The sequence below is a fragment of the Panthera leo genome, chromosome F3, assembly GCF_018350215.1.
Source record: "Panthera leo isolate Ple1 chromosome F3, P.leo_Ple1_pat1.1, whole genome shotgun sequence".
Taxonomy (NCBI): domain Eukaryota; kingdom Metazoa; phylum Chordata; class Mammalia; order Carnivora; family Felidae; genus Panthera; species Panthera leo.
The window spans coordinates 31415334-31429484 of NC_056696.1; the positions used below are offsets into that span (position 1 = coordinate 31415334).

General features: G+C 39.2%; 1 protein-coding gene across 1 annotated transcript in view; it reads right to left on the reverse strand.

Moving 5' to 3' along the window:
• Nucleotides 1-12517, reverse strand: part of PPP2R5A (protein phosphatase 2 regulatory subunit B'alpha) — a 64562-nt gene extending 52045 nt beyond the window's left edge. Inside the window, exon 1 of the mRNA XM_042926074.1 lies at nucleotides 12245-12517. Coding sequence (XP_042782008.1) covers nucleotides 12245-12428 — 184 coding nt within the window. The 5' untranslated portion in view covers nucleotides 12429-12517. The remainder of the gene's footprint in view (nucleotides 1-12244) is intronic.
• Nucleotides 12518-14151: the final 1634 nt, after the last annotated feature.

Genomic DNA, 14151 nt, shown 5'->3' on the forward strand with positions numbered 1-14151 from the left:
ACAATATCGTATATGATATTTTCTGAGAAGATGATGCACTTCTTTAATCAGGTTTTCAAAGAGATCCATGTATAACCTCCCTAAAATTAAATACCAGTGGTCTTAGAAATTATTTCCTCTCCTTTTTATACAAGGAATTTTTCTAGGTCTAAAGTGATTTGATCTAGTATTTCCAGAAATAAAAAACTTTATTCAGAAACCAATCTAAATTAATTTTAGAGGCGCCTGGATGGCTCAGTAGGTGAAGCATCCAATTTCTGATCTCAGCTCAGGTCTTGATCTCAGGGTGGGTGAGTTCAAGCCCCGTACTGAGCTCCATGCTGGGGATTAAGCCTACTGAAAAATAATAATAAAAATGAAAAATTAATTTTACTGTTTTCCTTTCAGAAGTATGCTATTTATAATATCCAATTAAAGTAAAAATGGGTTACAGAATAGCATACATTATGTGATACCACTTAATGGGAAAATATGAGAATGATTCTCAAAATTTTAAGAGATGTTTCCTCTGGGGATTTTTATTTTCTACCTTTGTAAGATTCTTTTTTGACTTAAATTTAACAGTCTATCAGTTTTTATAAAAATCATAAAGACACAGAGTAGTTAAGAATATGACATTTCTTATTGCACAGTCCTTAAGTGAGTTTATTTTAGAAAACCATGAAAACTGAAACTCACTCATGACTCACAGCAAGTATTGTATCCTAAAATAGTCATTCCTATTCCACGGGAGAAGCTACTTATCCAGACTTAAAAAAAAGAAAGAAAGAAAGAAAGAAAGAAAAAAAAAGCAGTTCTCAAAATATCAAAATATGTTATGTGTAAGGTCATCCATGTAGTCCAAATTAAAAACAGGATATTCAAATATATGAAATACCAAAATCAGTGCCTGGTTACCTGGTAGCTAGGTAAAAGCAGGGTTATTTTTAAGTTTCCTACATGAATGACAGAAATTTCCTATGAAAGAAATACTATTAAAACTAAATGCACCTTAAAAGCATTTCATTGATACATTTACTACTTTATTTCCACTCTGGATTCAAATTTAGGCTGTTCATACACTGGGACAAACGTATGTGGACAAAAGAGATGACATCGTCTAATTTGTTTTCTGGAGCATTTACAGGAGAATAAAATCAGTAAAGTGACAGATGAATTAGCCCAACTGATTTTTATATCCAAGACTTAGAGGTTTTGCTCAATTTATTTCCTCTCTCAAATTGGGAAATAATGATCAGAAAGATTATGCTAATGTGGCTGCAAATACAAGTTTTCAAAACTGTGTCTACATAGCTTAAAGGGAGACTGAAATATACATAGCATTTCCAAAAGAGAGGCAAAAATAAGTAGACAGGCTGATTGGTTCTTGATATTTCAAAATAACTCCTCAAAGCTGCTAATTATAGATTTTAACCTTAACTTCATATTATAAATCTAGCTCGGACAAAAGTGCTGAGTGATTAAAAGTTCTTTCATCTTATTTCTCAGCACACATTCATAAAACAAATGTTCTCCGATAAAAATTTTTACATTACTTTAAAAAGGGAGGAATGGTGCTAAAAGGGAGACTCCAAAGAATATCAATGAAGTATTTCTATATCAGAAGAATTTAAGAAATAAAAATCCTCTGCTTTGAAGATTCTTAGAAAAAACTATGTTCACTACTGGTCTACCTGCCCAGGACCTAAAAGAAATCAGTGTCTTCACAAGGCTCAATTACTATTATTTTTCCTTTGCACTGTTAGAAAATAAGGTGTTAATTTTGCTTTAGTGCAGGTAATACACATTTTCAGTTTAATATTATAGAGGAAGAATCAATAACCAACTGAAAAGATACTGAGCTATAAATGACTTGCACAAAAAATATAGCCTACCTGTTTTGTTTTCTTCATCAACAAAATGCTAAATTTAGTGCTATATGTAAACACTATGGGACTTGGCTATCAATCATTATAAAACTGTCAATCACTGCATGACACAAAATGGTGTTTTTCTTTAAGTCAATTTAATAGTTTTTGCTTCATTATTTCATTCAATAAATAATAAAATCAAGAACTGACTACCTAATTGCTGGGGAAGAAGATACGTATCTCAGGTCTTGGAGCACTTTACTTACAGTCTAAAGGCAGAAAACAGGCAATAAGTAATTCTAACCTCACTCATGCACTTGTCCCAACATATTTTGTGATCTCCTTCACACATATACCATCTGGCGTACACAGACATTCCACTGAAAAGTGAGTAGATAATCCTTATTTGGCCAGAAGACCACGTAGCCAACATTTCAAACTATAACCATTTTCTAACAGGCAAACTTGAAAATCTTGTAATTAATGTTTAGAAGTCATAGAAATTACCAAATGAGCACTCCGTGATTCACACTTCCAAAAGAATATCTCAAAATGTCAAATTTCAAAATACAACTCTAGGTTTTCCATCTAGATTATCCCATCTATCTAAGATACATCTTAAATACACCTCTTTCTCTCCATTTCAGCTGCTACCACCCCTAGCCCAAGCCACGCCATGTCTCCCCTTGCCCAGTAAAATAACCTCCTAACTAGTCCTCCTTATAAAAATCTTGTTCTGATACAATATCCATTCTGTACTCAAAAGCTAGTGATATATTTTTTCTGTCAGGCTTCCTGAACGAGAAGTCCTACTTACTGACTTGACTTTAACAATTTCCATTAATTCCTCACTTTACAGAAATTTCAAGTCTATCAACCTCTGAAACGCCTCTCAAGTCATCAATGTTACTCAGATTACTAAACCCATGGAAACTTTTCAGCTCTTACTTGACTTGTCAATAGCTCTTTTCAATGTTACTAGTTCCCCACCCCCATTTTTAAAGATTCTCATCACTTGAATGACTTGTTTCTACCCTTACCTGTCTTCCTTTGCCTCCACTTAAGCTATCTCTCTTGCCTTGAGATTACCCCCTTTCCTTTGATCATCATCTAAATAATGGTATTCCTTGACCTCTTCTCTTTCTACACATTTTCAGTGGTTGCTTCTACTTAAATCATTTCAAATGCCACCTTTAACCTAAAGACTCCCAGGGCGCCTAGGTGGCTTAGCCTTAGACTCTTGGCTTCGCCTCAGGTCCATGATCTCACGGTTTCTTGAGTTTTGAGTCCTGCGCTGGGCTCTGCGCTGACTGTGCAGAGCCTGCTTGGGATTCTCTCCCTCTCTGCCTCTCCCCCACTCATGCTCTCTCTCAAAATAAATAAATAAACTTAAAAAAAAAATCTTAATCTAAAGACTCCCAAATTGTTATCTCTAGCATAGGTCTATTTAGCTCTGGAACCAAATATCTAACTTCCTACTAGTCAGCTTCAATTTGATTTCCCACAGGCATTTCAACCTGTCCAACAAAAAAAACCATTGCCCTCTCCCAAATCTGATCTTCCTCATTCTCCCTTTCAGTAAATTGCTATCGTGCCTCTAGCTGCCCAAATTAGAAATGTATCATCATTGGTTCTTCCCTCTCACCAAGTCCAGCCTTAGACGTGGCCACCTTCATCTATTGTCTGGATTACTGTGCCAGCATCCTCACTAGTGTTCCTTACACCCATCTCTCTTACACCCATTACTCTTCATGTTTCTTTCAGAGGAGTAAATGCAATACATGGCATTTAGACTATGATCTAGACCCTAACTGCTGCTCCAGTGTCTTCTCTAATCAGTTCCCTATTACAACACTCTTCATCACAGCCACATAGACTGCTGGCAGTTCCCCAAATAGGCTATGCTCATTCACCCCTGGGGCTGCACATATTGGCCTTTAGGTGGACCTCTTGGACCCCATCTGTCTTGGCTGAACAAGAAGATCATTTAGGTCTCAGTGTACCTGTCACTTTCTCTAGGAAACTTTCCCTGATCTCTCTCCTTACATACCAAAACTGGACTGGGTCCCCCTTACACCACTACCCTAGCCACTTACTGCTTACTCTTACTTCAAAACTTATGATAGTAGTTGAAGCTGCCTGCTTACATGTCTATATTCCCAACCAAACTACAATTTCCTAAAGACATTTAATTAAAAAAAAAAAAAACAACCATTCATCATCTTATTCACTTTATTAAGTAAAGCTTTAATCTCTAAATTTTAAGCACTATGAATACCAAAGAGAGGAAAATATTTCTGCACCTGATTTTGAAAGTAAAGTATGTATCTAGTTTTAACAGCAGGTAAACGAGATCTTTTTCCTCTGGCCAATTAAAAGAAGAATGGTACTGTAAGTTTTTTTCTTTTAAAGCAGATACATATTCCTACAGAAATCATATCTTATTTTACTTATGGCTTCAGCAGGTGTTATTATAAAAGTCTGGTTGAAACATTCGGTTTTGCTAATCAAAATTCAGAGTTTACAACAAAAACTGTTCTGTCTTTTTCACTTTATTGATTTAAAGGCATGGGATTAACAATATGTTCAAATAATCTTTAACTTCTGATAATAGCTATAATTCTAGATTTCTTTTACCAATTGAGTATGAAACACAGGTAAAACTAATTAAAAGAGAAAATGTTGAGAAAATTTTGAAAAGAGAAAATTGTGAAGCCATATTTAAGATTTGATACTCCTGAATTACAAATTAAGTCCAGTCATTAAAAAATTCCTGTTTCAGACATTTATCCTCTTTTTAGGTATGTCCATACAGTGTATTCATTAACTAAACAAAACCGAGAAAGCCTCTAGGAGCTTAAAAACCCTATGTTTCCTCCCTACATTAAAGAAAGCTTCTCTAAGGAAATGACAAGATAGCTATTTATTTTGAAAAAAAGCAAAATTGATTCCCAGTGGAGGCTAAACTACAATGACTTCTGAGGTCCCATTCAGGACCAGAAGGCTCAACTAGATATAACATCATGGTCAGGTTATAGTAGATGCAATTAGCATCACCATTCCAGTAGGAGGAGTGTGTTCCCAAGAAATCCCTTGCCGTCAGTGTCCAAGTTACAAACAGGTTCTCTGAATTTCATCATGTGAGCCTATCATATTCAGCAAATTACTCCTCCACAAAATCATAATATACTTCTTTAGGATTTCTGATCAAAACTGCAAGATTTCTAAAATTCACCAGCACTCACTCAAAAAGCCCACATAAACAAATTCCTTCAGGGAAGAGTTCAAAAGATATACTTAAAAAGTAGGTTTGAACCTGCTTATTAGTCAATATCCTGCCCAGACAAGTAGAGTTTATTTTGCATAAACCTACTCTGTCATGTAAAACTCTTTCAGCAAAGCATTTACATTCCTCATTACACAATAATGCATTAAAAGTAATTATATATTTAAAATCTGTTCCTTTCATCTCCTTCAAGGACATCCTTAGAAAGACTGCAACTCAAATTTAGAAATTACTGCAAACTAATTATTTGAATTTATACAATGTTCGTATACACACGTTCACATCTGAGAGTCAACCCAGTACTACTGTTCCACATAAACCTTCCATAACATCTTTCCTAGCAAGAAATCTATCAATAATGTTTCATGCCCCTTATACCAGTCATTTGCAAAGCACAAAATACAAAAACAAACAATCTTTTGTTTTAAACCTACATGTACTATTTACTGTCATGGTATCAAAAGCCCAGAATTTTTTGCTTAAAAACCTGGAACCAGATTTAGACACAAACGTATTAAAATAAAAAGCAAAACAGAAGAGAACCAATCTACTGATAGCATCAAACATCAGTGAACAAACACTGAAAGAAGCAGTCAATAACTGGGTCGGGGAAGGAGCGTTAAGGGAGGAGAGTCAACAACCAACAGGTAATTTCTTTGACAAAACAGTCATTATAACTACATAACTACAATTACTATACACACAATACTGTATTTGGTACCACAACAGGATATGAAAACACAGACGACTTCTGCTTTCAAAAGCATTTTACCATTCTGGAGACAGAATATCACTCCATAACAACTGAACACTGACTCAAAACAACAAATACAAGTCTTACTCAAATTGAATAGCAGAAAGGCCAAAGACAAAATAGGGATATGAAATAAAGTGGTACCAGGTCCTTGCTGCTCTACCTTCAATAAAAAGCTGTAGTTTAGATCAAGAGGACAAAAAGTAAAAATACTGTGCAAAAAAAAATTTCTTGTTGCTGAATACATACAAGACATAACCCAAAATAGTTCAAGTTAAGTTCAAAAATAGCTCACTTGTTTACTACCTACTACTATTCAACATATACACTAGAATCTTAGTTTTAAATCTTAAAGAAGCAGAACAATGCTTTTAGTGTATGGCAAATATCAGTTTTACATGCCAGAGTGGTTGGAATCATCATGTTACCCTGAACGATGGGATTAAAACTAGGGAAACCTCTAAGATATTTCTCACTTTCATTTTATTCAGCCACAGCTCCAAAATCACAGAGAAAAGAAAAACAGACCACCTAATATAGAATGGTAATAGTTAATTTTTAATTATGGTAACTACAGAAAAATCCTATAGAATCATCTCATACCTAAAACTCCAGAATCTAACATCTCTTCAGGAAAGCAGCTGATCAGCCACAGGGGGCAGCAAAGTTAAGAGAGTGAAAAGTAAATAGCAGGAGGTGAAGTAAGGGCAGGAAATGTAAATAGGCTGGGTAATGAGCCATGAGTATCAGAGAGAAAAGGACAAAGTCTCAATTAATGAATTAAATCAATAGACAGATAAAGCTAAATTAGTGATCTCAACCCTGGCTGCACATTAGAATCACCCTGGGAGCTTTTAAAAATACAAATGCCTGGGTCCTACCTTAGGCCAATTAATTTAGAATCTCTTAGAGGGTGGGCCTAGGCATTGATATTTTTTTAAAGCTCTGTAAGTTTACAGCCAGGGTTGAGATCCAGAGTGCTAAATACAAAAATAAAAACAAGCTAGTCTCATTACCAGCTTTTTGTAATTTAAAAAGTTAAATTTCAAAAATAAAGCACAAAAATCTATTTCCCAAATGTATCATTGTTTATAATTTGTCTCTGTCATCCAAAGAGGGACTAATTCATCTCTGTGATTTTATCAAGGGAAAATGTTATTCTTACAAATAAAAATGATTAAACTGAAGTTCAAAGGGGTTAAACAACTAGCCCAAAGCAACTGTGAGTCATCAATGACGCAGAAAGACAACTAGTCTACTATTTACAGGATAGTGCGCTATCCCAATGATCACACTATTCTAACTAAATACATTTTACTGGATTATCACTTTATTCAATTAGACACTTCATAAAATAACCCAAAATTCAATTAAGAATCAGAGTAGGTAATAAATTTGGGGGGAAAAGGAATTTGACCCTAAATAGGAATTCTGAAGATGTTAAATTAGACTTAATTGGAAAATTAAGTCTATATAATTTCACATGAAAGACAGCAATGGATACCAGATTATGAATTTCTCTAAGTATATCCTTAAAAACTTTTTTAATTAAAAAATAAGTCTTCCAGAAGATACAGCATTATTTTCAGAAAATAGTCCTAAAATGACAAAAATGTCATATGCCTTTGCAAACAAACACTTCTCTTGATACATTCAGATGAATTTCAACTCTCCTTTAGGGCCAACCCAACTATAAAAAGGGGTTTTGGGTTTAGAGAAAATTATATTAACTTTGAGAAGACCTTTAAACATTAAAAAGACTTAATAATGTCTCCCCCACAAGAAAGTTAAAGTAGTTATAAAACTTCAGATCATGTCAGTGTTCTTGTTCCAGTTACCCTAAAAGACCACATACCTCAAGGGGAAAAAATTTCTTTCCCTAAAGGTAAGCAAGGCACTTCAAATCAGCATCACTGTTACTGGCCTGGATACCTCCAGTGGGACCCAGTTTCTAAGAATATACCAACAAAGAATCTGAGTGATAACTTAGGAAGTTCTTCACTTAAATCTCAAAGCCAGTTTCATTCTGTTCTTTGCTATTTACTGCTTCCTGTAGGAGAAATGCACATCTATACAATTCTACTGGTTAATTAATTCAATGTCTTTGCCTGGTAAAAATCTTGTAGCTACGCTTTTAATATTTTAAACAGTTTAATTCTACCCTATTTCCACTTCTACACCAATGCTGAAAAATGATATAGCTTCATCTTACTTCACATAAATCATATCTGCAAACTGATTATAAATAAAATCAAACTTTAAGTCCCCAGAAAAGTTTACTATTTATGTGAATCTTTCATTTAAAAAATATTTTTAGGGGCGCCTGGGTGGCTCAGTTGGTTAAGCGGCTGACTTAGGCTCAGAGGTCATGATCTTGCAGTTTGTGAGTTTGAGCCCCGCATTGGGCTCTGTGCTGACAGCTCAGAGCCTGGAGCCTGCTTCAGATTTGTGTCTCCCTCTCTCTCTGCCCTTCCCCTGCTCACACTCTCTCAAAAATTAATAAACGCTAAAAAAAAATTTTTTAACAAAGAAAAAAAACATTTTTAATCTGGATTTTCAAATATCAAAGACAATGGGAGTTAACATTCTTTGCCTATTTTTAGACATTTTAATTACATTATTTCACTTATTCCCTACAATCCTGGGGAGAGAGAAGGTATTATCCCCATTTTACAGATAAGGAAAATAACTCAGAAAGATTAAAAATTTACCTTTGACCCTGGACTGCCCCAATGACCCACCTCTATCATACTAGTTCAAATTTTTATAAAATAGGTTAACAGCATAAATACTGAAATCCTTTGACCTGAGTACCAGTATCAGTTGTAACACCAGATAAATAATCACAGGCCTGAAATTAGCTGCATAAGCCTCAACTTTTCTTGTCAATAAAATGTGAATAATACTGGTTTTACACAGAGCTGCTGAGATGACCTGATGAAATATGTTTGTAAAAATACACTGAGCTATGGCTTGTCACGCAACAGCATTTCCTTAGTAAGTGTGAAAAAGCAAGGGATGTCAGGGATTAGGAGTTATACATCTTCGGACTGTTTCACTAATTATACACAATATTGTTTTTATAATTACAGAAATAAAGCAAAGTATGAAACAATTTGTAAATGCTAAGGGTTATATAAATGTCAGGCAACTACTACTTTACCAGTAAACAAATTCTTCCAGAGACGAAACAGGTTAAAATAAGCTGAAAAACTTCCTATTGTGAGTAACATATTCTTTCAAGGTTAGAAGTTTCCTAACTTGGTTACTAAAGGAAAAGTCTAAGGTAGAAAAATTAAGTCCTATACGAACTTAAATTTAAAAACAAAAAAATTGATTCATGAAATGCTTCTACTTTTATTTCTAGTACCTAGTTCTCAGGGGGAACTTACACAATTAACATAAGAAAATTAAAAAGTGTTTTGAAAAAAAAAATGTTTTTAAGCTACACAATAAGGCAGTTTAATTTTCAAAACCCACGTAACAGTTTCTCTTTAAAAAAAAAAATTTTTTTTTTTTACATTTATTTATTTTTGAGAGACAGAGTGAGACAGAGTGTGAGCAGGGGAGGGGCAGAGAGAGAGGGAGACACAGAATCAGAAGCAGGCTCCAGGCTCCTAGCTGTCAGCATAGAGCCAGATGCTGGGCTTGAACCCACGAGCCGTGATATCATGACCCGAGCTGAAGTCGGACGCTTAACCGACTGAGCCACAGTTTCTCTTTTTTAAAAAATCCTTTTAACAAGGCTTTTTTATTAAACATGTTCTATAACAAAACAGAGTTTTCTCTTAACATTTTCCCCCTTAAAATCCTGCAACCTACTTACTAAATGATTTTGCACAAATAAACTTCTTATGGATGAAAAAGTTGGGTTATTTTGCTAATCCTTACCCATAGTATGCTTTGAGGAAAATAGCTGGCACCTTTCCAGTTTAGATCCATGTGGACAAAGTGTAACATAAGCAGGTTAGTATAAACACTTGAAAGATCTCGGTTGTCCACAAATATCTGAATCTCTCCACAGGAAGATTATATTTCAGAGCAGAAAGAAAAATTCTCTTTCATACACATACTAAAGGGCTTTCCATTGGTTTTTGTTAAGACCACAAATGGAAAAAACTACTACAGAAAAAGCACACAACTCTGTAGTATCAAGTACACTGCCAAAGTACCATGTGAAGCAACTGAATTTTTTAAAAAAGCACTTTTCACGCATTCTGGCATCTGGAGTAAAAGTAGCTATTATTAGTGGGTAATCCAAGAAAGGGTCTTATTTCACAATTAAATGTGCATAAATTTATCTTGAATACCTAACTTTCCTTTTAAAGAGCACTATATTTTCATGTTAAATATACAGTTGTTATCTAAAGTTCTAATTTTATTTTTTCTCTGCTAGTGACAAAATATTATAAATAAAACATTCAATGGCACTTCAACTTGTTGAACTATGTACATATAACTTAGAGGATTACTGACTCTGCATATTTTTGCCAAGCTTTTAAAAACTGTATTAAAAGTGTATTAAAACTGCACTTCCTAGCTTGATCTACTATGTTAAATATGCAATTATTTTTATTACATAGAAGTATTATATTAATAAAGATAACACTAAGGATCCACAATACCTTACTAAAAACCAAATTTATTAAGTATGAATAATGCTAGCAGTAAACCTTCAACCTATAAAAAATAACTTGACAATTTAATGGAAAAAAATCAACGATAAAAAATGTTTTAACTTTCACAGCATTTAATTTTTATATCACTGTTTTAATTTTTACACTTTAAAATCCATGAACAGCAATACAATGTCCTAAGAGGTAAGATGATATTCTTTTATAGCTATGACATCACTCAAGAATTAAAATCTTGGTAATGCCTACCATTGTGGTTTACCATTGACTTTGATGTGTAAATTTTAACAATTTTTTCATGCTAAAGAACAAATGATAAATGCAGCAACACAAGCTACACATATCATAAATGAAACCTTCTTTCAAAAGCCAGTTTGATTCTGGTTGTGGAATGTTCTTGATTTAGAAGAACCTTAGAGACGGGGCAGTATAGGGTCTGAATGGAGTTCCAGATCTACTGTAGGTCAACTGTGATTTGATCTGGGGTTTTCTTTAGACTCTCAGCCAAACTAAGGCTGGATTCATAGGTCCGAAGACAAAGCAGAACCAGATTATCCTTGAAGAAGATGAAATGGATTGAAAAATCTGAACATTTATCTATTTTAGTATGAATCTTTATCTTCCAGGTCTTGCAAAGCAGATTACCTAGATTTGTATCAGGTTTCTTTTTACAAGAATTGTTTTAAATGTCTAGGAGCATTATCATCTTATTCCCAGACAATTTCTAGCTCGTAAAAAGTGAAGACATTAAAATTATAAAATTAAAAGAGTAACGCACAAACAATAAACTAGACCACCAGGAAACACTTTATTAAATATCCTTTAAATCTAGTAGTAAAAGTGAGCCAAAAGAAGTGCCAAGTTCTCCTGTAAAGCATTAGGCACAGATACGAATTTGAACTACTGTACAAACCTACAAACCTACTGTAGATTCCTCCCTGGAATCCCTGCTTCGCGAACTAAGTTCCCATTCCATTGCAAAGCAACATTTACTCTTTTATACTTCTCCAAATTACTGCGTGTATCTTCTTAGGCAATAAAGTATTTTAAGTCTTTCTAGACTTTGAGTTAACGATACCATCTAAACCTAACGACCCAGCAAATAAGACACTACACTAGTCAGATTTTTAGGCTTGTTCTTATAAATACATCTGAAGACCAGCTAACTCCTGACCGTTGTTTGCATTACGATTGCCTAGAGATCCCGGTCAGCGTGACTCTTAGGAAAGATCAATGGGAAGGGGAGGTGAGGAGAGGGTGGGAGCAGAAACTTGGTAACTGGAAAAGTAAAGAAGTAGTTGAAAGTGTCTGAAAAGCGGAGGAGGGTCTCCGAGAGACTACAGGTCGGAAGGTAGGGCAGGCTGTTGAAGCCACGAGGGGAAGGACAAGCCTGGAGGAAGAGTGAAGAACTACCTCGCGGGACGCAGGAGGAGAGTTGCAATCGCCAAGGGCAGGTGAGCGAGCGCGCAGGTGGGGAGGAGGGTTGGCAGCCTCTAGGGAAGGGAAGAGTTCAGGTGAATCAGGGAGAAGAAACAAGACTCTGAACACTCTGAACACCAACCCTGTTTGAATCGAGCGGGGTTCGGGGGAGGCAACAGTGGAAACACGGCTCACACTACGAGCCCCACCGGCGCAGAAGGAAACCCCAGGAGGAAATGGCTCTAACGGCGCGGGGGCGAGCCCCTGCGCTCCCTCCCGGGGCTGCACCCTCCGAGGTTACCTTTGAGCTGGGGCAAGGGGTGCAGCTCCGCCTGGCTGCTCTGGCTGCGGAACTGCGACGAGCCCTGGGAGCGCTTCTGCCTCTGCGCCTTGCGCACCGATTTCCGGGTGAAGCCGTCCACTTTCTCCGAGGCCGAGATGGCGGCGGCGTTGGCAGCCCCCGCCGGCGGCGACGACGACGACATCGCCGCGGCCCTGGCGCTTGGCAGCTCCGGCTGCTGCAAGCACGGAACGGGCAGCGGCAGGAGGAGGAGGCGGGGGAGAGGCGCGGAGAGCTCGCGCCCCTCCGCCCCGTCCCCCCCGGCCGCGCCGCCCTCCCGCTCCGGGGCGCCGCCGAGCTTCTCCCCGCCGCTGCCGCCTCACGGCCACATCTCAGTGCCGGGGGTTCCTGGTCCCCGCCGCGCGGCCACCTCCCGGGGCTGACGGAGGCAAGGGCGGGGGCGGAGGGGGGTGAAGAAGTTGTTGACTTCGGGCGCGGAGGGCGGGTGGAAGAGAGCCTGAAGTTTGGACAACTGAGGCTAGGGCGCGGGGGTGCGGACGCCGAGCGCGCCTCTCTGCTCTTCAGCCCAGTTCGCCAGCCGGCCGGCTGGCCCCTCAGTGGCCGCTGCCAGTGCAGCCAGCCCTGCCTGGAGCCTCCTCCCGAGGCGCTGCCATCGCGGGTCCCCTCCGAGCCGCCTCCGCTGCGCCCGCTCTTCCCTGTCAGCGCCGGACCCTCATCTCCCGGGGCGGTGACCCGCCGCCCCGGCTCTGGGCGCGCACACACTCGCTTCTCAAGGCTCGGAGCGGTCCAAGCCCCCTCCCCCACGCGCCCTTCCGCCGCCCACGGAGAACCCCCAGCGAGCGACCGCTACAACTTGAGAAGGTGGAGGGTGCACGCAGGGGTTGGGGGGGGAAATGTGTGTGCGTGTGCGCGCGCGCTAGGGCGCGCGGCCCGGAGGAGGGGCCTTGCGGGGGGTGGGGAAGGAGGAGATTGACTGACAACTTCCGCAGGGTCCCGCCAGCCTCTCGGACGTTCGGGAGGGAGTAGGGGGTGGGAAAACATGCCAGCTCCCTCAGCCAATCGCAGGGCTAAGCGGCAGGAACGGAGTGAGGCGTGGCCTCCCTCCTCTCTCGTTAAGCTGAGAGGTTAGGCAGAGAAATGAGGCGTGGTTGTGTGACGGACTTCTGCTACAACCAATCATAAGTGAAGACGGCAAGCCGTGCGCCGCTTACGTCACAACAGCGCGATGAATTCTTGTGGTGGAGGAGAGGTGCCCCGCCACCAGCGAGGGACTTTGCGCGCCTGCGCGACAAGCCTAGGCTCTACTTGCTCTCCTGACGGCCTATCAGAAGACCAGAAAACTAGAGTGGGTAGTTTAGAGAGCAATGTGGTAGGTCCCTTCCCTTCCCTGTCCTCTCTGCTGGCCAATGAAGAGCTGAAGCGACTGGTGGAGAGTTTGAGATCTGCGGCGGGAAAGAACGCCAGGAGTTACATCACTGAAGTGGGCGGAGCAGAAGTCGGGTGGGGGAAAAGGGCAGTGGGATTGACAGACGAAGGGGCCCCGGGAGGGCGAGGAAGTGAGCCGGTCCAGTCTGAGCTAGGCACAGGAACCCTGGGCGGGCCTTGGAGCCTCCACTGGCCCCAAACCGCATAATTGGTAGTTGCGGAATAGATGTGTAGCTCTTGAGTGGTTCAGGCACCGTGGTTCCGAGAACTGTTCTCGCGCCTAGTGTGGGCAGTCTAGCATCTCCAGCTTCAAAGAGTTCTCTATATTCACACCATCCAAGAAGAGGTTTCTCATGCCCAAGTTAGTATCCCACTAATTTTCACCCCTTCTTCAGCCAGAGGCCTTCAGTTTTTCCAACAGAATGAGTACAAATTCGCTCATCAGTGGCTTCTGGATTTGGGAGCTTGCCATTTACATTCAT